Source organism: Nansenia antarctica (genome assembly GCF_963989245.1).
Source record: "Nansenia antarctica genome assembly, chromosome: 14".
In the NCBI taxonomy this organism is placed as follows: Eukaryota; Metazoa; Chordata; class Actinopteri; order Argentiniformes; family Microstomatidae; genus Nansenia; species Nansenia antarctica.
Window position 1 is genome coordinate 13761452 of NC_137684.1, and position 25564 is coordinate 13787015.

The window sequence follows — 25564 nt, forward strand, 5'->3', positions numbered from 1 at the left end:
TAGTTTAAAGGAATAAATTAAAAAAGACAACTCTACACTCTTCCACTAGACTTTTCTCAAAGTGTAAAATAACATCATTTACATTAAAGATTGAAATGATGCTCAGACCTAAATGTCTACATGACATGACAGACCTCAAGTGATTACAGTACATGACCGGTTTTGGTCTGTCTGTCATTACCCCTATCCACCACACGAGGTCGTCGTTGCTTGTTGTAAAGCTGATTGGCAGGCACAGCCTCACACACTCGGAACAGATCCCAGAGAAGTTCCTCTTCCCAAACCAATCCGGTCGGGAGCGGGGGGCGGGATGTCCCCCTGATGACGTCTCAACTTTCCAACTCCACATCCCATTTGGACATGGCGTAGGGACGAGGGGGACAGCGGGCTGGCATTGTGGCGGAAAAGACTGGGATAAGTTCATAAAGTAGAGGGGTTTTGACTTTTCGTGGGACTCTGTAACGTTAATCCGTCAATTCGGTAGATCGATTCCTCCGGTAGAAAGTTGGGGTAAGTAAGTGCGTCATTGTGAGCACAGTGATTTAATTCTTTCCATCTCTCGTTGTCCAGTCCGCTTGCTGTGATTCCACGTAGAGACACAATGTTGCAATGTTGACAGTTGAGTTGATGTGTTATATCAACACACTTTGTTTCATTTAAATTCCATTTCTAAACATTTGGTTTGTCCAATAAGTAAGTTATCTATGCCAGATTAGTTACCGAACGTGAATTACTTTCGAACAACACTTGGAGTTGCTCAGTAGTCTGTCTCCGGCCACATTATTATATGGTTTCTAGCACACCGGTAATTCATGTATTACTGTCAGAAAGACAGGGTTATCCGCGGTGTCTTGAAAAGTATTAAAAGTTGATGAATCAATTTTGGGAAAATCAAGACTCTTAATAAGTATTAAAAAGTCTTATCAAGATTTTATGAGGTCTTGAATTTTGGAGGTATGTTTCTGAATTAGACTCTGTCCAAAGAGTTTGAGTCCTAAAAACTTTTAGTAAAACTTCGTGAATGTGTTAGTTTTTATTAAAAAAACAAAGATGAACCGGAAATTGTGTTGTATGATAGTGGTCTAGTCTGTTGCAAACTCAAACTGTTCAGTTAAAGGTGTCACTGATGTAAACGGTTACAGCTCCAAGTGGTGGTGAGGTCTGGAAAATTATTGACAAGGTCTTTAAAAAGTCTTAGAAAGGTGTTGAAATTAACCTCAAGATTCCTGTATATACCCTGAAAAGAACAAGTAGCCATCTGAGTGGCTTAATGTCATACATGTACATCTGTGATGCTTACAACACCTAACTAGAATGGGTTAGCCAGAGGATCCTATCTATTCCCCAGTGTTTCACTTGCACACCTAGAATCATAACTGTCTTGTCTACTGTAAATATGGTCACATTTCCTGATGTTGACTGTTTTCTTGAGTGCAGTCATATCCACACATGAGTGTACTATTAGAAAGATTATCCTTATTATAGGAATATTTCATTTGTATTATATTTTGTTGCGTTTTCATTGCATGCATCTCTCACTCACTGCAGCACATAATAGAGTTCAGGACATTTTCTATTGTCAATCCCACATATTTGTCAAATTGAGGTAATGATTAATTTCGCCTCTTCACCAGAGCACTGTTCCTGCTGTGTCTCAGATGATATCCATCCCTGGTGGTGCAAGTATCAGAGAATCCCTTCAGCTCTACTTGTCAGAGCTTGCTCCTTTCCGCTGCCCCCCAAAATGTATCTCCGTAGAGATTGGATCATTCAAAAGTTGGCTGCATGTTAGTACTATTAAACTGCATCATTGTTAGGTTATGTTCTCATTCTCGTGCCTGTTACTTGGCCTTTGATACCACCATTGTTATGAAATGTGTCTTATGAGTAGCCTACCGTATCTCTGCCCCACGCAGGTCAACATCCAATAATATTGGAACGGTTTCCTCTGTTCCGTTGGAATGTTCTAGACAAGAATGCCTGAGAATGAGATGAATAGTGTTTCACACATGTTCAGATGTAGGGGAGTATAGAGTGAGTATAGTCTTGTGTAAGTTCACAAGAATGTTCCAGGTTTACTCCATCATAGTGGTTGGTGATACGTCTGCATGCAGAGTGATCTAACACATGTGTGTTGGCAGCAGGAGTCTAATGACACATGGTCTGGTGTGTTATCACGTTATTTCTCTCTGCAGCCTCGGAGTCTCCTGAGCAGATTTTCCTGTTTCTTCTCTTTGTTTTTGTTGTGTTTGTTGTGCTCTGTGTGCATAATTTACAGCTACTAACCCTCGAGGGTTAGTATTTTGACTCTAAACCAGACTATGTATAGGCCGAGAAAATATAGTGATATTTGCCCCCTCACCCAGGTCTGAAATAGCTGTGGGTGTTACAGCACAGGGCCCTATAGGCGGCTGACTGGATGCCTTGCTTGCGTCTGCTTGGACAGCTCTCAACTTGGGGACAATAACAGTGTTGGCACTGTTTGACAGTAGAGAAGCTGTCCACTCCACCATATATAAATATATAACGCTTTACCAAGAGAATCATTCAATACATCTGTCAGACTTTACTTTTTTGACGCCTTATTCCAAAGCGACTTACAATCAATACATTTGACTCATCTTATCCACTAGTTATAGCAGGAAAAAGTTAGCTAAGCTCAGGCCTGGGGCCTTTGGCAGTCGTCGTGCTAAAAGAAGGAAGATAAACTTTTTTTAAACTTTTTTTTTTAAAGACACAAGAGAAACAGTACAGGGGGGTAGTAGATGTCTCAGGAGAAACAGTACAGGGGGTAGTAGATGTCTCAGGAGAAACAGTACAGGGGGTAGTAGATGTCTCAGGAGAAACAGTACAGGGGGTTAGTAGATGTCTCAGGAGAAACAGTGTAGGGGGGTAGTAGATGTCTCAGGAGAAACAGTACAGGGGTTGTAGTAGATGTCTCGGGAGAAACTACAGGGGGGTAGTAGATGTCTCAGGAGACACAGTGCTGGGGGGTAGTAGATGTCTCAGGAGACACAGTGCTGGGGGGTAGTACGGTAGATGTCTCAGGAGAAACAGTACAGGGGGTAGTAGATGTCTCAGGAGAAACAGTACATGCGGTAGTAGATGTCTCGGGAGAAACAGTACAGGGGGGTAGTAGATGTCAGGGTCAGTTAAGGTGTAGTCTTCAGTCTCCGACGGAAGATGGGGCGTGATTCTGCAGTTCTGATAGCCGTGGGAAGATTATACTTTCATACAAAACTGCAATGCAATGTGCTTCACAGGGAAAAGAGAACACCTACTGAATAGTAGAAAGATGACACGCTGCCAATCAGTGTCGTGACGGTTAACACAGGTAACGCTCTGTCACATAGAATTATTATGTAACCGCCTCTGTCATTCAGCACGTCTTTGCTATTTCCTGTGCTGGACAGTGCATTCCTTTCCTGGGCTAAGAGAGGACGATAGGTTAAGAAATCTCAAAGCTCAAAGCTGGGTGAAACAGACTGTCTGTTCTCCGCTGTCAATGAGACGTAAACCCTTGAGGCCAATGGATTTGGTCAAGGATGTGACTAGGCCAGATCAAGCAAGGGATGTGACTCCTAAGATCAAATCCTACGGGAACAAGATGAGCATTCATTTCATGGTGTTCGTCTTTGGACAAACTTGCTGCTCACTGAATCAGTTATGTTTAGAAGGAGTTAGCATTTATGTTACTGTTGCCTGTAGGTAAACACTCTTGTCTCTTTGCTGGCTGAAGTCATTGCACATGTGGATTTGTGCCAAGATCATAAATTCCACACTCTCTCAGAGCTCTTTACTGCCAGCACAACGAGGCTCAGCCAGGGCTCCCAGTTCTGAGGAGCCAGCTCAGAGTTGCATGGCTGCCATAAATGCTTCTTTTCTTCACAGACAAGTGGCCCTGAGGCCAGTGTTTTTCGCCCTGCATGTGCCAGGATGGAGTTTTCTATCAGTCAGTCAGGGAGAGTTCAGGATAGGACAGGACTCTGTATGCCAGGACTAGCTCAGTGTTCTCACTGGGGATGAGTTGAGAGCTCTTCTCTGCCTGAAGGGCTCAGAGACGGCTTTGAAAAAGCTATTAGCGAGTCTCTCTCTTCCTTGCACTCATTACTGTGTCCTGGTGAATTTCATGCCTGACATTTTCTCTGAGGGACGAGCTTCTTTTTGAATGAGTGATGTGCAATATTTTTGACTGGGTGGACATTGTGCAGGTGCCAGTATCACAGCTGTGTGGTCGACCGGTGTGGTGACTGTTTGTTCCATCCCATCTTTGTGTGTTCCTCGATTGAAACATCCCGCTAGCGTGAACAATAGCCCACTCTGTCTTATGGTTGTAGCGAAGTGGTGCTTATAGAATACACTGAGACTTTATTGTGTGTGTGTGTGTGTGTGTGTGTGTGTGTGTGTGCGTGTGCGTGTGTTGCTCCAAGCACTCGTCTTTTCAGACCTCTTCTCTGAGTTGCCCCGTTAGATAACAAGTCGCATGGCCTCAGAAATACCTGTAGAGACCAAACCAGGACAGGATCCCTCCCTGAGTCCCTGGAGATGATTCCTGTTAACAAACAGAAGCTGTGAGACGACGTGTGTGTGCGTTTTCACTGCCTATTAAAGGCCGGCTTGTTTTATGAGTGATGAGCGAACCTCTCTGTAAGTACTCTGCCATGCTCAGCTGTACTACGCTTTTGTGTTTCCCCCTGGCCGATACACAGTGGACACATTCCAAGACTGGTGTTGAGGGTGAGCTCCTCTGTAATTAAGCGTGCTTTGTTAGGGAGCTTTGTCTGGCCTTTGGGAACACAGCAGTAGGCCCTTTACACTCGGGATGTTTGTAAGGTGACGCAATGTCCAGCTTGTTTGAAAGTGTTCAGACATGATTTCTGCACTTGTGAGTAATGGAGCACAAGTGGGCAGCAGGCCTGTGAGCCGCACATCTGGTCTGGAGCTATCTGGTCTGTTTGAAGTGTGTTTGCCAAGTGTTAGGAATACCAGTGTTTGTTTTCACTGAGGGACATTGTTGAATGTGCAGTAGGGGGGGGTTGGGGGGTTGGGCTGCAATGCAGAGGCCTTCCTCCCAGATTGAGACAGTGCATCCATGATTGGTTTGTTAAATGAAATATTGTTGTTACAAATTGGTCTCATATCAAGGATGTGTGTTTAGTCTTAGCCGTGGGTTTAATACAGCTGTTTTTTCTGTTTTGTTGTGTCTTCCTTCCTCTCCTTTCCCATGGATCCTCTGCCCCACCGAGAGCCTAGTTATCTTACATCATATTAGCCTTGGCCTTGAAGATTTCATGGCCTTTTTGGATTGTGCTGAGTCAAGTCTAGTCTACCGTCTGTCTGTGCAGTGAAAAGACAAAACAAAAGCAGACGTTTGGCTGGGTTCCACCAAGTCTGTTTCAGTCTCTGTTCTTTCTTATCTGTAAAGCTTTGAATCTCCAGTTTACATCAGTTGAAGTAACTTGTACAAATGAAATGAACTCATTGCTGACATTGGGTGTCTGTGGGTTGCTAATGTTATGAATAATTCTGTACTGTAGGTACCATTGATATAGGCTTGCCTGACTGCTCTATGGTGCAGTGTACTGCATATCAAAATAGAAGTCACCAGAAATGCTGGAATTAAACTCCTGAGTGAGGAAAGATAAAATGGTAATAGAATAGCTCTTAAAGTGTTTGAAGTAATTCAAAGGATTTCTGTCAAACGTGCTGATTATGAGCCCAGAATTATATATGAATACCGTTTTTAAAGATATTCAAACACTGTCATTTTTGCTTTTGAAAATGGCAACTAAATACTAATTTACTTCACACATCATAAATGTATCCTACACTTTGAGGGCTGAAATAGCTGTATAATAGCTGAATGTGAAGTTCATTTCCACCTCTCAAAAACCTACAGAAGCCAGATGTTTCTGGTTGGAGGCTACATTGAATCATAAAAAAAAGAAAAAAAAGAAAAAAAAGAAGTGTACTTTAAACAATACAGAATGACTGACCGGGCATTTATGAAAACATTAGTCTTATGTAGACCTACATGTTGTTTTTTTCCAGCTTTTCCTCCCACTGTAAGCAGTGAACACCCTGGTGTTTTTACTGTTGGTCTAATGCATGTTTATTTTCCAAATTAAAGAAGATTTGACCACGGAATGCTGAAATGACACAGTCGTAGGTGGGTGGGTGGTTTCCATAAAAAAAACGTGAAACAGCGTTCCACCCCACCCCGGCCGTGGGTCCTCCCAGGAAGTGAGGCCGCCGGTAAGGGAAACTTCTCCAGACCTGAGAGTATGAGAGTATGGGACTCTACTACAGTCTAGCTTATCTTGGAAGCTTCTGCTCTATGATGGATGGTTGCTTGAGTCATGTACAGAATGTTGTTATGAAAGTACGGTATATTCCTGTAGCGTTGGATTTCTGCTTTAGCTATGGCTGAAAACTTAAACTGAAAACACCACATGTCTTTGTCAATGTTGTTGCTTTTGGCAGATAGCCTCTCTTAGAGACTAGCTGATTATAGACTAGGCTGGCAGTGATGAGCTTGACTCACAGCCAACCCAACCATGCCAATGTCAATGTCAGTAAAATCTCTTCACCTAATGATATTTACCTTTTAATTAACCTGTGTCTTCTCTCAGATCGGTCGTATTCTCAGTCAGAGTGGGTATTAGATATGTGTGTATGACCACAACACAGCCGTTTCATTAAAGAGCGGGCCTTTAGAGAATGGGACTGCTGTGCTTTTTGGGCTTTTGTCCAAACGAGGGCCCCTAAAATGTATCCTCCTCACCCGTCTCCAGACAAAGTCTCCAGTGTCCAAAGTGGCAGCGCTCTCGCTGTGCCAATCATTGAGGTAAATGGCTTAATTATTATTCTAAATGTGTGTCCAGTGACCCAAGCCCGTCGCAGTAACCCAGAGAACACAGGAAGGCCTGAGCCTCGGCCAACACTTTACTCAAAGATGATTGAAGATCAGTTGGCTATTCCTCCTTAAGATATGGTTTAAGGGGAGGATGGAAAACCGATTGGATTGTTATCCATTAAACATGTGGACCTAATGATGGCATGTTTGAACAACTGCTGTACAAGAGTGTGGAGAAACGGTAGGCTAGGTATGGTGGGTTTCACCCACTACACTAGTCTCCTTGGCCAGACTCTTATGATTAACAGGAACATACTGCATCCTAAACCGTGTAAACGTGTTATTTAGGACGCTATTTTCTCATTTGTGGCAAAGAGGAGCTTCCCCTTGCCTATGACTAGGCTCTGGCTAATTCCTGGGTGGATAGCTTACGAAATGACAGGCGTGTCACTTCAACTGCTCATTGAGGTGAAGAGAGCTGCACTGCAGCTTTTGGGTTGAGGTCGGGTTTGAGACGTCGCTAGATGGCTGTTAAAAGTTCGTCTTTGGTTTGATGCCGCGTTCAAATACTTTTGAAACACATGCTATTTTTATTTTTCCCACAGAGAGCTTCTCTGAGAGAAGGCTACATCACGCCTTCACATACTGTACACACCATATGACATCCATGTCACATGCCACAGCCGCTGATTGTGGCTCAGGATAGCCTGAACGTACAATGATCTTAATCTTTTAGGCCAACTGGAAGACACCACAATTATGAATGGATTAATTCTCATGTCCTTGTTATTGCTTATTGGTTTCCCTGTTTTGCTGTCCAGTTCTCCCTCAAAACCTCAATGTTCAGCACAGATTCTGTGCTACATTGAGGGGTCCTCACTCCTAAATGGCATTTGTAGTGGAGTACATGTCATGTGAAGTACAGATAAGCTAAGCATGGCCTTTCTCATAAGTTGTGTGATGCTCCATTTGCCATAGCTCTGTCATGGCATATTAACTCTACTTGAGCTGTCAGTGATTGGCTACAAAGTGCAAGTCATTGTATGCATCCATGTCTTCAGATTCCAATATACAGGTACACAAGAGTAACTTTATTTGGCTTAGGTTCTTCAACATTGGCATTGCAGCAAGATACAAAATCACAATAATAGAATAAAGTAAAAGAAGGAAAGTAAGTCATAATAAAGTGATAGTAAGTAAGTAACATTTATAGCACACATTTACAACGACAAACAGCCGCCCAAAGTGCTTAATAACAGATAAAAGGATAAACCCTGGTAAAAGAGAAAAACAAGATAAAATACAGATAAAACAAACAAACAAACAGATAAAATAGATAAAATACACTAAAAACAAGGTGCAATACAAATAAAAGTGCAAAAAGTGCAGTGTCGGGAGGCAGGCTCACCTCAGGTCAAAGGTCATAGATAGTAGTCATACTATAGCGGCACCAGTCGTACTGCAAAAGAATCAGTAGTGCAAAATGCTGTACGGGGTACCATGATGACAAGCAATATGATACAGTACAGTAGTCAGGTAGTGTGCAGGTAGTCATATCATCTGGATTATTGTTGTAATGAGAGTGTGGAGGGTTTGGGGGAGACAGGAGCCTGAGGGACATAGTTGTTTGACATCCTCTGGGTTTTAGCCCAGAGGCTACGGTTCCGTCTTTTTCTTGGCGTTATGTCTTTGCTAGGTTTCATGGCCTTGCACATTCTTTCTCATCAGGATCTCTGATAAAGGTCTTTTGTGTCGGTAATGAGATTTTCCTGTGAAACACAGAGTGCCCTGTCGATAAGAGAGCTCTGCATGTTTCTAAGAGAGGAACTTCCTCTCCTCGCTTCCTACCTTTCCAGACTCAGTAGTTTACTTAGTAGTTTGTTTTCATTTCATGGCATTTCTCTGAAAACCATTTCTCCTTTATTAAAAGACTCTAGGTTCTCTGTTCATAGCTTAAATAACTTTGATGATGTATTTATTAGAGATTATAGTCGTTTATATTAGGAGAAAGGGAATACAAGTAGTTCTCAGAGACGTAGCCTTGTTCAGTCATTGTCTCTCTCTCCTCCCAGGGTTCACAGTGATCGTTCAAGATGATGTCTGATGCCAGCGACATGCTGGCCGCCGCCCTGGAGCAGATGGATGGCATCATAGCAGGTAAGACTCCCTTTGCTGCCATGTGGAAATAATAATAATAATAATAATAATAATACATTAAACTTATATAGTGCTTTTCTAGACACTCAAAGACGCTTTACAAACTGAAAAGATTGAGTAGTAATAATAAAAAGAAACAAAAGACAACAACAACAAAAAGTATAGGGGCCTAATGAAGGTAGTGCTGGGGACACATGGGAAGGGGAGGGGGAGAGGGTTAACTGGTGAAGGCGAGCTTGAAGAGGTGGGTTTTGAGGGCCTGTTTAAATGTTGGCAGGGTGTTGGCCTGTCTGATGTGGTTGGGGAGGGCGTTCCAGAGGGACGGGGCTGCGGCTGAAAAGGCCCTATCACCCCAGGTCCGGAGCTTGGTCCTGGTGGTCTTGAGGGTGGTTTGGTCGACAGACCTGAGGCAACGGGAGGGGGTGTGAAATGAACATGGTCTGAGCGTCTCTCAGCACCTCCAACTGGCCCAACAAAAAAGATTGGGGCACCTGGGTGGTGTAGCTCACTAAGGCGCATGCCACGTTCTCCCTGGTTGGATTCCTGCGTGTCATCCCTTCTGTCTCACCCATCCCTCCTGTCTCACCCATCCTTCCTGTCAAGCAGAAATGGCCTAAAAACATATTTAAAAATAAATCATTCAATCAAAGAATAAGACTAAATAGCAGTGGGCTGCCTACCATCTCTCTTGACGTGGGTTACAGTCATTTATGTTGTGTTGTGAGTTAAGGGGTGGGTTCATTCTCATGTCATGCTCTCAGACCAGTCTGTGTAAGTGGCATTCCCTTGTGTCTCTCTTCCTCTGTAGGCTGCTTACAACGATGTTCATGTTTTCAGGCCAGAACCGGTTTATCCGTCTATTCCCTGAGGTCTCTGTTTTAGGAAGTGGATTTTGCCATTTATTTATTTATTCATTGCGGTTCTCTAGATGTGTTTAACATGCAGCTACGTTTTTAAAAGGAATGTGTCGCTGCACAAACTATCTCAAACTGTACTGTACTGCAGTATGACAATGTTATTATTAATGCTCAGAGTCAACATGACAGGGTTTAAGAGTAATCCGTTTTTTCTGCCTTGGCTAATTATGGAGTTGACATTTCAGTTCACTGTCACATGATGTCCTCAGGTCCTAGTTTTCCAAGTAGCTGTAGCCTTTATTCTGTCCCCATTCAAGCTCTATAGCCCATAGCTGTGTTTCCCTACAGAGGCTGGTATGAAGGGTTTGGCTTTGTGATGTGGGTTAATCCTGCTAACGGGCTCGGGATATAATGATATACCCGCACTCTCCTTTATTCAGTGAATCAAAGACACAGGACTGGACAATTAAGAGGTCTATTGAATATGGACATCACAGCCTACAATGTATGTTGCTTAATCAGGGTTCCCGCGCTGGTCTTAAAAAGCCTTTAAGTCTAAAATCCAGCAATCTAATTTACAAGGCCTAAAAATGTCCCAAATTTCAGTTATTCTGTCTAAAAATGAGGTGCTAGGTCTTAAAAATGAGATCCTGCAAGGAAATCAGTCCGACCACGGAAATTAATCAAGCTGGAACCCCCAAAAATGCCAATTCGCTTCCTTTTTTGTCTGTATGGCAGTGAAATCCCTAATTTCATGACAAAAAGCTATCTGGTGTCTCGAATAGGTCTAAAATTATATTCAAAGAGGTCTAAAGAAGGTCTAAAAAGGTCTTACATTTGACTTGTTGAAACTTGTAGGAACCCTGTTAATGCAGGACAGTTCAGTAGGGCACATCAATGCACCAAACTATCAACTACAGTACCACAGCAACCCAACAACATGAATAACGACCTTTTCTGATGTGTATCTGTCTCCTCCCCCATGTCCTCCCTGGTCTCCCTCTCTCCCATGTCCTCCCTGGTCTCCCTCTCCCCCATGTCCTCCCTGGTCTCCCTCTCTCCCCCATGTCCTCCCTGGCCCCTCTCTCCCATGTCCTCCCTGGTAACCCTCTCTCCCATGTCCTCCCTGGTCTCCCTCTCTCCCATGTCCTCCCTGGTCTCCCTCTCCCCCATGTCCTCCCTGGTCTCCCTCTCTCCCATGTCCTCCCTGGTCTCCCTCTCTCCCATGTCCTCCCTGGTCTCCCTCTCTCCCATGTCCTCCCTGGTCCCTCTCTCCCATGTCCTCCCTGGTCTCCCTCTCTCCCATGTCCTCCCTGGTCTCCCTCTCTCCCATGTCCTCCCTGGTCCCCCCCCCCCCCAGGCTCCAAGGCGCTGGACTACTCCAACGGGCTGTTTGACTGCCAGTCCCCCACGTCTCCGTTCCTGGGCAGCCTGCGTGCGTTGCACCTGCTGGAGGACCTGCGCGGCGTGCTGGAGCTGATGGACACGGACGAGAGGGACGGCCTGCGCTGCCAGATACCCGACGCCACCGCTGACAGCCTGGTGGACTGGCTGCAGGGACACCTGGTGAGACACACACACATACACACACACACACAGACACACACACATACACACACACACACTGCTGGAGACATGTTCCATTGAATTAATGCAGGGCTCGACATTAACACCGTTTTACTTGTCCGGAGCAAGTAAAACTTTCGCCGGGTTTGTTTGCGCGAGCACGACGACGCTGCTAGATCCCGGATATGTTTACCTGTGTGCAGGAAGAACAACAGACGGTGCAGGCGCCAGACTAGATGATCGTGAGTGAAGATATTATCAAAGCGTACTCGCCTGTCGATCACCCGTACGCTTTGATAATATCTTCACTCACGATCATCTAGTCTAGTCTCACGCCTGCGCCGTCTGTTGTTCTTCCTGCACACAGGTAAAAGAAAGTGTTTTACTTAGCTCGTCAACTAGTTCTGTCTCAAACTATGCCGTGTTGGGTTCTTGAATTTGAGGGAATTGATTCTTGAAAGTCCTTGAAAGGTGCTTGAATTTGATGTTTCAGAAGATGTGGGAACCCTGGTATGATCCGTGCTCTCTCCTTTTTATTGTGTTCTAGTCCCCCCCCCCTCGTCATGTCAGTCTCCACAGCCGTGTCACATTACCTCTGGGTTTGTCTAGACGTGTCATGTGTAAATATAGGGCTGGTGTTGCTGTGTAGTGATTTAGGAGATGGGAGATAGAGCCACACGGGGACCTGTCTTGTTTTGGCTGTCTCCCCCTCCCCCTGAGTTATACACCCCCCTGTCATTACCAAAACACACCTGTCAGAGACCTTGTGGGGATGGTACCTTGATGAGATCTCTAGGACTGTTGAAATGACAAGAGACTGTTTCTGTACATTGGGTTTGAACCACAGAGAGAGGATGTTCATTCAGTGCATTGTGTTTTACATACAGTATATATTTCCCATGTCAGGTTTTAGCAGATACGATTCAAAGTTAGAAAACCTCTCAATGTTGGTTGGGGTGTAAAGCTCTATGAGCAGGCTCCAATATTGAGTGGTGGGAACACCACAGCCTTTTCTGCGGAGAGGGACTTTTCAAACCAGAGTGTAAACACCTTGTAGACGACCCAGCTGGCTCGGTTTCATCTCTACGCTGGCTTGAAGCTCAGTAGAGGCTGAAAAAAGGCCCCCTACTAAGCATTATTGATGTCGGCCTATCTCGGAGTGTGTAAACACAGCCAAGATGTTACCGCGGTCATATGCTGTGTTCCCTGGGAATGAGAGATTATGTCCAGGTGTTGTCATGGAGCGCTGGGACTGCGAGAACGCGAACGCCGCTGCTGTCTTGGGAACAAGCGTGCTTGAGAGAGGAATGGGCTCTGTGCCAGGGAAATGCCAGCGTCTGTATGTGATGCTATAACTCTCTCTGCGTACGGTACTCTGGGAGCTGTCTCTTCTTCAACCATTTAAGGTGGTGTTGGTAGGTCCTAGGGCAAATGCAGAGTCAAACAGACTGCCACTCGAAGCCTTTAATGTGAGATCATGATCCTCTAAGCGCTCAAGGCACTCAGGGAGCACGAATATTAAGGGAAACGCATTGTTTACCCTTCTTGTATCATTGACCGATGATGCCACAATCTGGATATACCATGCACAGACTGTCATTCCCAAACCAGGATACTGTAGGCTGTGTCATTACAAGAGGAAGTCTGAGTTCTTTCTCTAACCTCCTCTTCTCAGATCTCCTCCCACCCTATTATTCCCGCATGGTCCCTAAGGTCAGCTGAGACTAATCAGCTAATAATTCCAAGAGTAAAAACAAAACATGGTGCAGCAGCTTTCAGTCACGCTGCTGCATGCTCCTGGAACAAACTCCCTGAAGAAATCAAACAGGCCCAAACCCTTAAAATATTAAAATCTAAGCTACAAAACCTTCATGTTTTGCAGCAGTTATGATTAAACACAAACACTTCTATCAATGTCTTTTTTACATGAACTATTGTCTTATTAAATGTTTTAGCTATTTACTTCTTATATTTGCTTTTATTCATTGTCATTTTTATTTTCTTACTAATGCTCCTCTTGCTGTATTTTTAAATAATGTATGTAAAGCACTTTGACTTGCCCCTGTTGTATGAAATGTGCTGTGCTAATAAACTGGCCTTGCCTTGTCTTCTCTGGGTCTGCAGTCCAACGGGCACATCTCCATGGGTGGTGACCTCTACCAGGAGAGGCTCTCCAGGCTGGAGAGTGATAAGGAATCCCTCGTGCTTCAGGTATGACACACAACAGAAGGTCATCGTTACCTCTTCCGCACTGCATTAGCAGACTCATCTGAACTGTACAGTAGAACTGATGGGCAGTAGACTGTATCTGTTTCAACGTGTGTGTTCCTCTGTAGGTGAGTGTGCTGACAGACCAAGTGGAGGCCCAGGGGGAGAAGATCAGAGACCTGGACATGTGCCTGGATGAACACCGGGAGAAACTCAACGCCACTGAGGATATGCTACAACAGGTCTGTTTGGATGGTACCAGAGGCCAGTTACATCAACGTATATTAAGACTGGTCTAAGCCTTAGACTAGTCTTATATTCTCAGGTTAGACCAGTCTAATTAAGACTGCCTGTTGCATAAAACAATAAGACTGACTTTGAGGTTAGAAAGTTAGCCACCTTCCGCTTGAAGCTTAAGAGCTGTGTTGCTATGGGAACGAGTCAGGGATAGTAGCTAGCTAACACTGTAACTCCAGCGCGGTAAACTACATCACTGGTTAAAACTGCTAAGCAGTATATTTTAAGCCACATTATATTCCTCCAATACATATACGTTTTCAGCAGACGAAAAGGGAGTCGATTTTAATTTTTAATTTTTTCTGTCGTGTCTTATTTTACCTAGAATGCATTGCGTGACAGGCTATCTAAGTCAGTCTTACTTTAGTCACTCATAGGCGAGCTTTATGCAACAGGAACATTTTAGAGTCTAGGTCTGGGTCTATCTTTATTAAAGTGAGATCTAAGTCTAAGACTGGGTCTATCTTTATTAAAGTGAGATCTAAGTCTAAGACTGGGTCTATCTTTATTAAAGTGAGATCTAAGTCTAAGACTGGGTCTATCTTTATTAAAGTGAGATCTAAGTCTAAGACTCGGTCTATCTTTATTAAAGTGAGATCTAAGTCTAAGACTCGGTCTATCTTTATTAAAGTGAGATCTAAGTCTAAGACTGGGTCTATCTTTATTAAAGTGAGATCTAAGTCTAAGACTGGGTCTATCTTTATTAAAGTGAGATCTAAGTCTAAGACTGGGTCTATCTTTATTAAAGTGAGATCTAAGTCTAAGACTGGGTCTATCTTTATTAAAGTGAGATCTAAGTCTAAGACTGGGTCTATCTTTATTAAAGTGAGATCTAAGTCTAAGACTGGGTCTATCTTTATTAAAGTGAGATCTAAGTCTAAGACTGGGTCTATCTTTATGCATCCCCAGCTCATGCTAATTGGATTCAGAGCTTTTTCTGAACACCAAAAACCTCGACATCAAACCATCGCATGTTTCCCCCTGAACCTTGATGATTTTTCGCTTTTTGGGGGGAGAGTTTGACTCCTGTCCTTCTTCTTCTGTTATTATTTGATGGTCCTGCAGGAGCTGATATGCAGGACGTCATTAGAGACCCAGAAACTGGACCTGATATCTGAGGTGTCCAACCTGAAGATGAAGCAGAACTCCATGGAGAAGAACAGGCTGGACGACAGGTTCAGGGACAGCGAGGTAGGGGGAGGAATAAGCTTTGCTGTTTATCCACACACACACACACACACACACACACACACACACACACACACACCGTACGCACACACACACACACACACACACACACACACACCGCACGCACGCACGCACGCGCACGCACGCACACGCACACGCACACGCACACACACGCACACACACACACACACTCACACTCACACTCACACTCACACTCACACTCTCACACACACACACACACACACACACACACACACACACACACACAAGACACAGACACTTATTCATTCAGCCTTACACCTGTGTGGGGGAGGGTAGGCTTGTGTCATCATGTGTTTCAAAGCAGCTGTGTGTCGGGGTAAGTAAAGAGGCAGTTAAATCGTCCCTGTCGGCATCTAACGCAATGGCCACAGGCACGGCGTTTGTGCTTTGTTGGAGGATATGAATGAGTTACTCTTGTAAATAAACGTCAAGGATCTTGCTTTTGATAATGTGAAATGGAAAGTTCTGTGTACACTGGTTGTGTTTTGCAAACAAAGAACAAAAAGAGATATCCGCCTCTTGTTTACTCTGAGGCCTGGCCTGGGGCAGAGGGGCTGTTGGACCCAGATGAACTGTTGTGTGGAGAAGACTTGGACGGCCCTCAAACCCGTCATGTTATTGTTGTCGGGGCAACACAGCCCGTCTCTTCCACTCCATTGGAACAGTGGGCCGCTGTCCACGTCACGCTCCACAGCCCATCTGGAGGGGCAGTAACACTGCAGGGCTCGACAGTAACGCCGTTTTACTTGTCCGGAGCAAGTCAAACTTTCGCCGGGTTTGTTTGTCTTCTTGTTTTGTCTTCTTCCTGCACATATCCAGGATCCAGCAGCGTCGTCAGGCTCAAACAAACCCGGCAAAGGTTTTACTTGCTCCGGACAAGTAAAACGGCTTTAATGTCGAACCCTGCACTGGAGCAGTAACACTGGAGGGGCAGTAACACTGGAGGGGCAGTTACACTGGAGGGGCAGTAACAGCTGCTCTGGGAACAGTACTCCCCACTGGAAACTAGTCCTTCCAGAGCCCATTCAATTCAATTCAACTTTATTCGCCATGTCGTGACGTTAGAATTATAAGGTTCTATCTCCATTTTTGTCAAAACTGAGTTTTTTACATAATCTGATCCATTAGGTGTTTATTAATGCCTGTGTGGTGTTATTTTTCAAATGTTGACATTTTTTTGTTAGAAATTCATAAAATACAAAGGTTCCATCTCACAAAACATAAAGGAATGTAAAAACGTTGACGCTCAATATCTCTGAACTACCCTAAACGGAGATAGAACCTTATAATTCTAACCTCACGGTGCACTAGGAACATGACTTGGTGTTCTCCTTGCTGAACAAGCTACAGTTCATACAACAGCAAGACGACAACACAACAATATACAAACAGACAACAGACAAAATATACAGTACCAATATGAGTGAATAAATATACGGTACAACTTAGTGCAAGAACATGTAAAGTGCAAGGTGCTATCAGGAGTTATTGAGGAGGGCTGTGGCTTTGGGGAAGAAACTGTTCCAATGTTTTTGACCTGGTGGCCCTGTACCGCTGTCCAGAAGGGAGTAGTTCAAACAAGCTGTGAGCTGGAGGTGAGGGGTCAGCCACAATCTTGCGTGCTCTCCTCAATGATCTGGATGGTCTCCATGTGGATGTGTACTATAGGCCTTGACACATTTAGTCATAGTCGCCTTTTTAGGACTTAGGCGTGTTTTTCAGAGAAAACTGGCAATATTCACTGTTGAATCATAAGGGTTTAGCCATGGAAAGCTTCATAGGATTTAGTGTAAAAATGAAGGAGACACACAATCTCTCAACATGATTTTTGACACCATTTTACTGGGTACTCTTGTCTTTCTCTCCCCTCTCAGGATTTAATTGTGGAGATTAATGAGCTGAGGTACAGAGTGACAGACATGGAGGGTGAGAGACTACAGTATGAGAAGAAACTGAAATCCACTAAGGTGAGTGGTCACGGTGCACAACATGTGACCTATCCAACCGTATCCACGTGCGTGTTTGATTATGGGGAGGTTCATATGATTGCAGAAGGACGATATTGCTAATGTACTATAGCCTATTTCTTCTTTGTTGTGTATTTGTTCTGTATAACTTCTCTTCTTTCTTTGACTTTCTATCAACTCTTGGGTATTCCCCACCTTTCCCCCCTCCTCCTCCTCCTCCTCCTCCTCCTCCTCCTCCTCCTCCTCCTCCTCCTCCTCCTCTCCCCTTTGGAGTCTTTCTCTTATGCCATCTCTATTTTTTTCTCTCTCTTTTCCTTGGCTTTCCTCTCCACTGCTAGTCGCTAATGGCCAAGCTCTCTAGCCTGAAAATCAAAGTGGGCCAGATGCAGTATGAGAAACAGAGGAAGGAGAGCAAAGTCCAGACACTGAAGGTTGGCTTCTGTCAGGGTTCCTGCTTGCCATCTGATATGGGCTTTTGGCCCCTCCCCCTCGGCTTTTTGAGCAAGAATATTTCAGACTGCATGTGTGTTTTTTTAAACATTGCAGAACCGTTTGAAAGATGCTAAGAATCCGAGTCAAACAATGATGAAATTATGAAATGTTCTTTTCTCTTGTACCAAAGCAAAAAAAACTAAACACTTACTTCACCATGTTTTGGGTAATTAAATGTACCCAGAAATAGACTACTTCCTTTACACTAAATCCGCAAGGCACCGGTTTAAGAAAATAACACATTTTGTCAACCACAGCTATGCCTTAATCTTGGTCTTTTATGCCCTATTTTGGCAGGAGTTCAGTCTGTTTTGCTCTTTCTTTTTATTTCTGGACTCCTTTTTCTCATGGGTGAAATTTCTGAAAAGCAAATTCACTCGCTCCAATCATTCCTCTTCCAATTAATTTTCCGATAACATTCCATGCTTGATGTTCCATTGTGACCCTGCTACAGCATGTGAAATAGTTCTACAGCTCGCCGAGTCATCAACTACTCCAAAAACCAAAGCACTGACCTCCACCCTGCTCTCACACAGACAGCAGTACACTCAGAGCAGGTGTGGCCACTGTGTCTGCCTGCCACATCAGCATCTGTGAATGTGTTGTGGTTTGTGTGGTGGTGGGTGTTTGGGTAAGGGGGGGGGCTGGGGCTGGTGGTAAATCCCTGACTGTTGTCCTGTGCTGAGCAGGAGGAGCTGGGAACCCTGCGGAGGCAGCTGGATGGGAGAGATGGAGAGCTGAGGAGGCTACAGGACCAGACGGGCTTCAGAGCCGTCTCTCCTGGTGGCATGATGGACAACGGAGAAAGAGGTGAGATGGGGCCGTAGTTCATTCCACTGTTTCTCTATCTGCGTCTTATCTTAGACTCCGCACGTTTACCTGTTTCATCATTTCAATCACAGATAGATTCCTATTCATTATGCTGGAATATATTCCAGATTAAGATTTTAATGACATGTCTAATCTTTTATTGTTTTGTCACCACGAGACAGCGATGATTAAAGGTAATCGGTCTTGACAGAATACATTGATGGACAATCATCAGAAACTGCAATCAGTTTTTGTGTTTATAATTGTGTGTCCTGTTTAGTCTCTCACGCAGATGAAACTCTTAAAAAGAGGCTGAAAGAGAAACGTAAGGGGGGTTTATGCTTGTATCTATTATTGCTCTTGCACCTCTGTCCCTGTCTGCATGGGCATGACCCATCTGAACCTGCCTGTCCATAACCCCCTGGAGAGCTGTTTAATACTGAGAGGAATCTGAGAAACCATTTATTTATTTGTTTATTTATTGGAAGGATCCCCATTCGCTATACCCATAGGCATGAGCTACTTTTAGTGGGGTCCACGTTTAAAACATACATTACAAATAACATTTAACATATAAAACATACTTAAATTACACATATCAAACCGTAAAATATATCATACATCATACAATTTTACATTTGGCATAATATAAAACACTTATATATCTAGTAGTTACATAAAAATAGAACAAATTACAGCCATGTTAGAGAGGACGACACATTTCCATCTACGGTGCGTCATTTAATCATCAGCTCAACAGACCCTTATGTTAGAACTGCTACTGAGTCGATAAGGAGCGTATCAGATAACTGCAAATATAGAGCAGGGTTCCCGCGTTGGTCTTAAAAAGCCTTAAAGTGTAAAATCCAGCAATCCAATTTACAAGGCCTAAAAAGGTCTAAAATGTCAGTTATTCGGTCTAAAAATGAGGTGCTAGGTCTTAAAAATTAGATCCTGCAAGGAAATCAGTCCGACCACATCTATTTACGCATAAATTAATCAAGCTAGAACCCCAAAAAATGCCAATTCGCTTCCTTTTTTGTCTGTATGGCAGTGAAATCCCTAATTTCATCACCTCGAGGATGACAAAAAGCTATCATATGGCGTCGCAAATAGGTCAAAAGCGATTATTTTCAAAGAGGTCTAAAAAAAGGTCTAAAAAGGTCTTAAATTTGACTTGTTGAAACTTGTAGGAACCCTGATAGAGAGAGGATTTAGACAGAGTAAAGGATGAGTGTAGAGGGGTTAGGTGACTCAGAGGGACGCGAGTCTCCCTGGGCTGTAAGGAAGCGTTATGGTTTCCCTCCTTCATGTCATTCCTCCGAATTACGATCCTATAACTGTGCCCTGTCCAGGCTTTGCTCCCGTCCTCCTGCTTTCCCCTCTGACAATAATCACCTCCTCCACCCTTTACCCTCCTCACCCCTTCCTCATCCTCTCCTCACCATTCTCTCCTTCCGTCAACACCCAGCGTGCGCCCTGCTAACCTTCATCATCATCATCATCATCACCATCCAACCATCGCCTCACCCTCCTCACCTTCATGTCATGACGTTGTTATTGTGACAGCTGTGAAGCGGGTCATTACCGTTGTTGTGTCTATACCGCTAGTCCCATACCACAAATTCCCATTGTTTTTAAGGTTCTCACCCATTGTTAATGTGGAGCATATCCCCCCGAAAGTGTACCACTGTGAGACGACGAAGTTGCTAGAAGGACAGGGAGCATGTTAATATCCATATAATGGAGCTCATCTCATATCTCAGATCTCCATAAGTCAGTCTGTCAGGGGATCCCAGACCTCTCAATGCCCACGGTTGACCATCTTACCATTATATACTCTCTGGCTGACATGATGTTCCCGCCTCCTCAGATGTGGAAGTGCAGAGAATGAAAAAGGCGATGGAGTCGTTGATGGCAGCCAATGAAGAGAAGGTACAGTAGACCCCAGCGTTCCCCCTAGAATCCTTTTTAGATGGTTAACTTTCTCATGTTCGTGTGACGGCATACAAGCTCCCTACAAAACAACAACAACAACAACAACAACAACATTACAGGGTTCCCACGGGTCCTTGAAATCCTTGAAAGTTTGTGAATTTGAGGGAAAAAAAAGTTTTTGAAAATAGACATGGGTCATTGAAAGTGCTTGAATTCCCCTCTCTCTCTAAAATATATATATATATATATATATTAATAAATGTTTTCCTTTTTTTCGCTCGTCAACTAGTAAATAAGTCTCTGTATTGCTTAACTTTACACATATTTCACAATATATTGTTTTGCTGTGCTGTGGTAGAGAAGGCAAGAGACCATCTAGTGTTCACACATTCAAGCCTCTCTTTTTAATTGTTGTCTGTGAGCGGATAGTTCCTATTATATAAATTCTCATCTAGATGAGGGAATTGAGTCTTGAAAGTCCTTGAAAGGTGCTTGGATTTGATGTTTCAGAAGGTGTGGGAACCCTGACATTAACTCTCACAGCACCTTCTGACACCTCTGTGCGCCTGCCCCCCTGCCCCTTCTGACACCTCTATGCCCCTGCCTCCCTGCCCCTGATGTCACCTCTCTCTCTCTCTCTCTCTGCCTCTGCAGGATCGCAAGATTGAGGAGCTGAGGGTGTCGCTCCTGCGTTACAAGAAAGTCCAGGACATGGTGATGTCAGTGCAAGGAAAGAAAGGTAATCATTGGGTTGTTGGTTCGAGAGCTACAAGGTAACACTGGCTTATACGCTAATTGCAGGTCTAAATGATCTATTGGCTAAGGAAGCAATTGACCATGAGAGGAAGGGGGTTGTGGAGACATTTACCACTGGTACAGGGTTGTGGCACGAGGCGAAGCCGAGTAGGAAAACCCTGTACAGTGGTAAATGAGTCCACAACCCCCGCCCTCCAATGGTCAATTGCTTTTCTACAACAGCCACCACATAATATAAAAAATAAATACACAGTTGTAACATAAAATTCATTTATTTACAATCATTAATCGTTTCAGAATACATATATCCTTCCGCCACAGAATATAGTCCCAAATTGATTGGGAGGTGCATTGATACTGGAAATGAGGTCTGAACTGAAGGTTGTAGGGATATTTACCACTGTTGCTAGCCAATCAGAATCCAGTATCCAAACATGCTGTTGTAGAAGCTGTAATAACTGTCATCGTTCCTTCCAGAGCAAAGTAAAGATGGCGGGAGTGATGAGAGTAACAGCGAGAGCTCCCTCTCCATGACAACGACCACCCCGGTCGCCATGGAGATGGAGAGGCATGGCCTACTCTGCCTCGAAGACCTGACAAGGAAGAGCCCAGATGAGGTATCGTAGGACATCATGTCACAAGCACTTATATTCACGTGTCCTCCTCAGTGGTGTCCATCCCCCAACAACACCAGTTGTCATCCAACTCCAGATTCGGCCTATTATTGGCTCATGTTTCACATGTTTGGAAGAGGTGTTGAAAGAGAAAGTGTTAATTTCTTGGTCAAATTAGTTTGATAACATGCGATGTCAGTTTGCTGTGGACTGTTGTCTCTTTCAATTGGGATGATCACGTTCTGACTGCTCTAATGCCAACCCTATGGTGGAAAGACACTAGATAGGAGAGTAACTGTATATAATAATAATAATAATAATAATAATAATAGCTTAGATTTATATAGCGCCTTTCTCAAACCCAAGGACGCTTAACAGATTTCATAGACAGACAGTCAGACAGACAGAACAGAAAAACAAAGCAAATAAACAAAGACAACGAGAGTGGCAAAACTAAACTAGGGGCCAAAGGCCTTAGAGAACAGGTGGGTTTTGAGGGCTGATTTAAAAGTGTCCAGGGTGGAGGGGGGCGTTGTGGAACTCTGTGGGGAGAGAGTTCCAGAGGGTGGGAGCTGCCACACTGAAAGCTCTGCCCCCGATATTAACCTGGTGTTGTCCATTGTTGTTATGTTTTTCCTCCGGTTTGCTGGCCTACCTCCACGTTTAGCTGGAGATCCTCTATGGACTGTCTGAAATGCCTTCCCCCACCCCCAGCCCGACTGCCAAGTCAACCTCAGACCCAGACAGGGGGGCAGAACTGGACCCAGCTGAACCAGAGAGGTGAGCAGGACGTTATGGATTATGATGATTATGTGTGGATGGATGGATGTCCAAGTCAGCTTCACCAACATCCAAGTTTCAAAGTTTATTTTTACGTCACGTTACACAAGTGTAACAGAGTAAAATAGGCTTCCGATCCTGATATTGCATTGCAGCTCATAGGCCATAATAAATCAAGCATAATTCAAGATAAAAGTGTCAGTAGCACAGGACATAAGTGACAAAAAATAATAGGCATAGTACAAGAAAAGGTGGCAATAGTGCAGGTAAGACAGGACAGGTTACACTAGTGGTGCCGCTAGTGATAATAGAGAGTTCACACTAGTAAAGTGGCTTGAGCTTAGGGTTACTGTAATAATAATAATAATAATAATAATAATAATAATAATAATAATAATAATAATAATACATTACACTTATATAGCGCTTTTCTAGACACTCAAAGACGCTTTACAAACTGAAAAGATTGAGTAGTAATAATACAAATAAACAAAAGGTAAATAGAAGAAAGTATAGGGGCCTAATGAAGGTAGTGCTGGGGACACATGGGAAGGGGAGGGGGAGATGGTTAACTGGTGAAGGCGAGCTTGAAGAGGTGGGTTTTGAGGGCCTGTTTAAATGTTGGGAGGGTGTTGGCCTGTCTGATGTGGTTGGGGAGGGCGTTCCAGAGGGACGGGGCTGCGGCTGAAAAGGCCCTATCACCCCATGTACATGTAGGCCATGTACATGGGGTGATATAGGAAGACTTCTAAGTCAACAATGTAACACCAGTAGTGTGTAGTGGGCAGCTCCCAGGTAGCCTGTATTAGCATCCCAACACCTGTCTGTTTGTTCCCTGTAGCTATGCAGGAAGTCAGGAAGTGTCCCCGGAGCCCTCATTATGTTACACCCTAGAGTGAGTATGAGTATGAGAGTGAATCTGTTAAGATTTAGAAAATCCTTATGTGTACCGGGCTTTACAGAATTTCCCATAGGTCAGTGCTGCCACTCTGACACGTTTACATGGTTAAAGTGCTCACTGGGATGGTCTTTGTCATTTCAGCAGCCCAGATGTCACAAAGTCAGGCAGTCAGGACAACCTGGACGCCAACAACAGCGAAAGGGTAGGCTAATCGTTTTTTGGTTTTGTTTGTTTTTCGTTTAAAACAATATTACTCATCACTCAGACTTTTAACCTTGTAAAATATGACAGATTTTCCCTGTTAACTTCACCACTAACAATCCGTATCTCTGTATGTGTCCCAGAATGCATTGGTGGCTCTTCAAAAGCCAACTGAGGTGAGTGTCGGTCATCGCCAGCGATCTTCTCTAAATAACTCAGACATTCTTTTTACTCGACTTTCATCTATTCCTCATCCTTCTCTTCCTTGTCTCGTTAGAGGGTAGAGAACATTCTCCTGCTTCTGAAGGTTAGAATCCTCAGTGGTTATGAGCTTTCCTTTCCTTTCCTTTTTCTGTGCGTGTATTCGGTGGCATTTTAAAATCAAACCATTTCACTTTGACATGACAAACGGTCAAATTCCTGAATGACTGATAGATGTTTTATTATACCAGTGCATGGGGCATGTGGTGTGACAGGGTTATTGCTTGCCGTAGGGGCGGCTGTGGCGCAGGAGGTAGAGCCGCCGTCTAATGATCGCACGGTTGGCCGATCGGCGGTTCGAGCCCCGGCTGGCCACATGTCGAAGTGTCCTTGGGCAAGACACTGAACCCCAAATTGCTCCCAGTGAGCGGGCCGACGCCTTGCATGGAAGCTTGCCGCCATTGGTGTGTGAATGTGTGTGTGAACGGGTGAATGAGAGGCCGTTGAAAAGCGCTTTGGATAAAGGCGCTATATAAGTGCAGTCCATCCATTTTTTTGCATTTCCCCTGTTTCAGAACAAGGCCTGTGATGAGATCACTAAGGTCAGCGATCGGCCCCCCAAGCCCCCCTCCGCCTCCAGCCCAGCGACGGCCCCGGCGGAGGATGACAGCTTCGGCAGCAGGAAGGCGCGCTCGTCCTTCGGGAGAGGCTTCTTCAAGATCCGAGGGGGGAAGAGGACAGCCAGCGCTCCTAACCTGGGTATGGGACGCTGCGTGACGCTTTCTGACAGGAACTATGACATTCGCTAGAAGACATTGACGGTCTCCGGATGTAGCAGTGATTCATTTTCATTCAGAAAAAAACTGAGCCACCCTTATTTCTATGTCCTTGAACGACACCCGTAGTTAAGTTGTGTCGTGAGTTTAGAATGATAAGGTTCTATCTCCGTTTAGGGTTAGTTCAGAGATATTGAGCGTCAACGTTTTTACATTCCATTATGTTCTGTGAGATGGAACCTTTGTATTTGATTAATTACTAATGAAAACATTTAAACATTTTAAAAAATAACACCACACAGGCATTAATAAACACCTAATGGATCAGATTATGTAAAAAAACTCAATTCTGACAAAAATGGAGATAGAACCTTATAATTCTAACGTCACGGTGTACCAGCTAATTTGTTGTCCCCACAAAAATGTGCTCCTTGGTTAATTATGAAAAATGTTCCTTATACTGTACTGTGCGAGTGGGCTCGCGTGTGTTAGTGTATTTGTGTGTGTGTGTGTCCCCCCCGTGTCCTGACCCCCCTCCTCCACTGTGTATTGTTCTTCCTCTGGTAACCTTTGACCTCTGTGTTGTCCCTCTCGTGTCTGGCCGTGTCGTGTGTGTGATGTGTGTGGGCGTGTGAAGACCGCAGCCGGAGTGCGAGTGCGCCTATGCTAGGTACAGTATGGACCACCAGTCCTCAGGGATAGGGCTGCAGGATGGCCTCTGGAAGAGACACCATGCTAGATATGGTCTCATAACACCCCCACCCTCCCTCTTTCAAACCCTCAACCCACCGTTGAGAGGAGGTTTTTCCTCTCGCCTAACTCACAAACTATTTTGTATTCAAAAAGGAAAGGCTCCTTTTGCAGTTTCAATGTCATTAATTCAATACCATTAAGTCTCTTATTATTCTTGGCTTGTCACGAATACATACCCCTCTTTAGTGATTTATGAAATAGAAA

At 44.2% G+C, this 25564-nt stretch overlaps 1 protein-coding gene across 2 annotated transcripts in view; it reads left to right on the forward strand.

Annotated features, from left to right (window-relative positions):
• Positions 1-370: 370 nt before the first annotated feature.
• ppfibp1b (PPFIA binding protein 1b) overlaps positions 371-25564 on the forward strand; it is a 37076-nt gene continuing 11882 nt past the window's right edge. Inside the window, exons 1-17 of one of the 2 annotated variants that reach the window (XM_080545190.1) lie at positions 371-510; positions 8929-9013; positions 11231-11436; positions 13561-13647; positions 13773-13886; positions 15007-15132; positions 17046-17138; positions 18320-18440; positions 20314-20375; positions 21033-21117; positions 21612-21751; positions 22416-22528; positions 23370-23423; positions 23571-23631; positions 23774-23806; positions 24407-24590; positions 25245-25277. In XM_080545190.1, coding sequence (XP_080401316.1) covers positions 8950-9013; positions 11231-11436; positions 13561-13647; positions 13773-13886; positions 15007-15132; positions 17046-17138; positions 18320-18440; positions 20314-20375; positions 21033-21117; positions 21612-21751; positions 22416-22528; positions 23370-23423; positions 23571-23631; positions 23774-23806; positions 24407-24590; positions 25245-25277 — 1576 coding nt within the window. In that variant the 5' untranslated portion in view covers positions 371-510; positions 8929-8949. The remainder of the gene's footprint in view (positions 511-8928; positions 9014-11230; positions 11437-13560; positions 13648-13772; positions 13887-15006; positions 15133-17045; positions 17139-18319; positions 18441-20313; positions 20376-21032; positions 21118-21611; positions 21752-22415; positions 22529-23369; positions 23424-23570; positions 23632-23773; positions 23807-24406; positions 24591-25244; positions 25278-25564) is intronic. The other variant, XM_080545191.1, reaches the window with a different exon arrangement.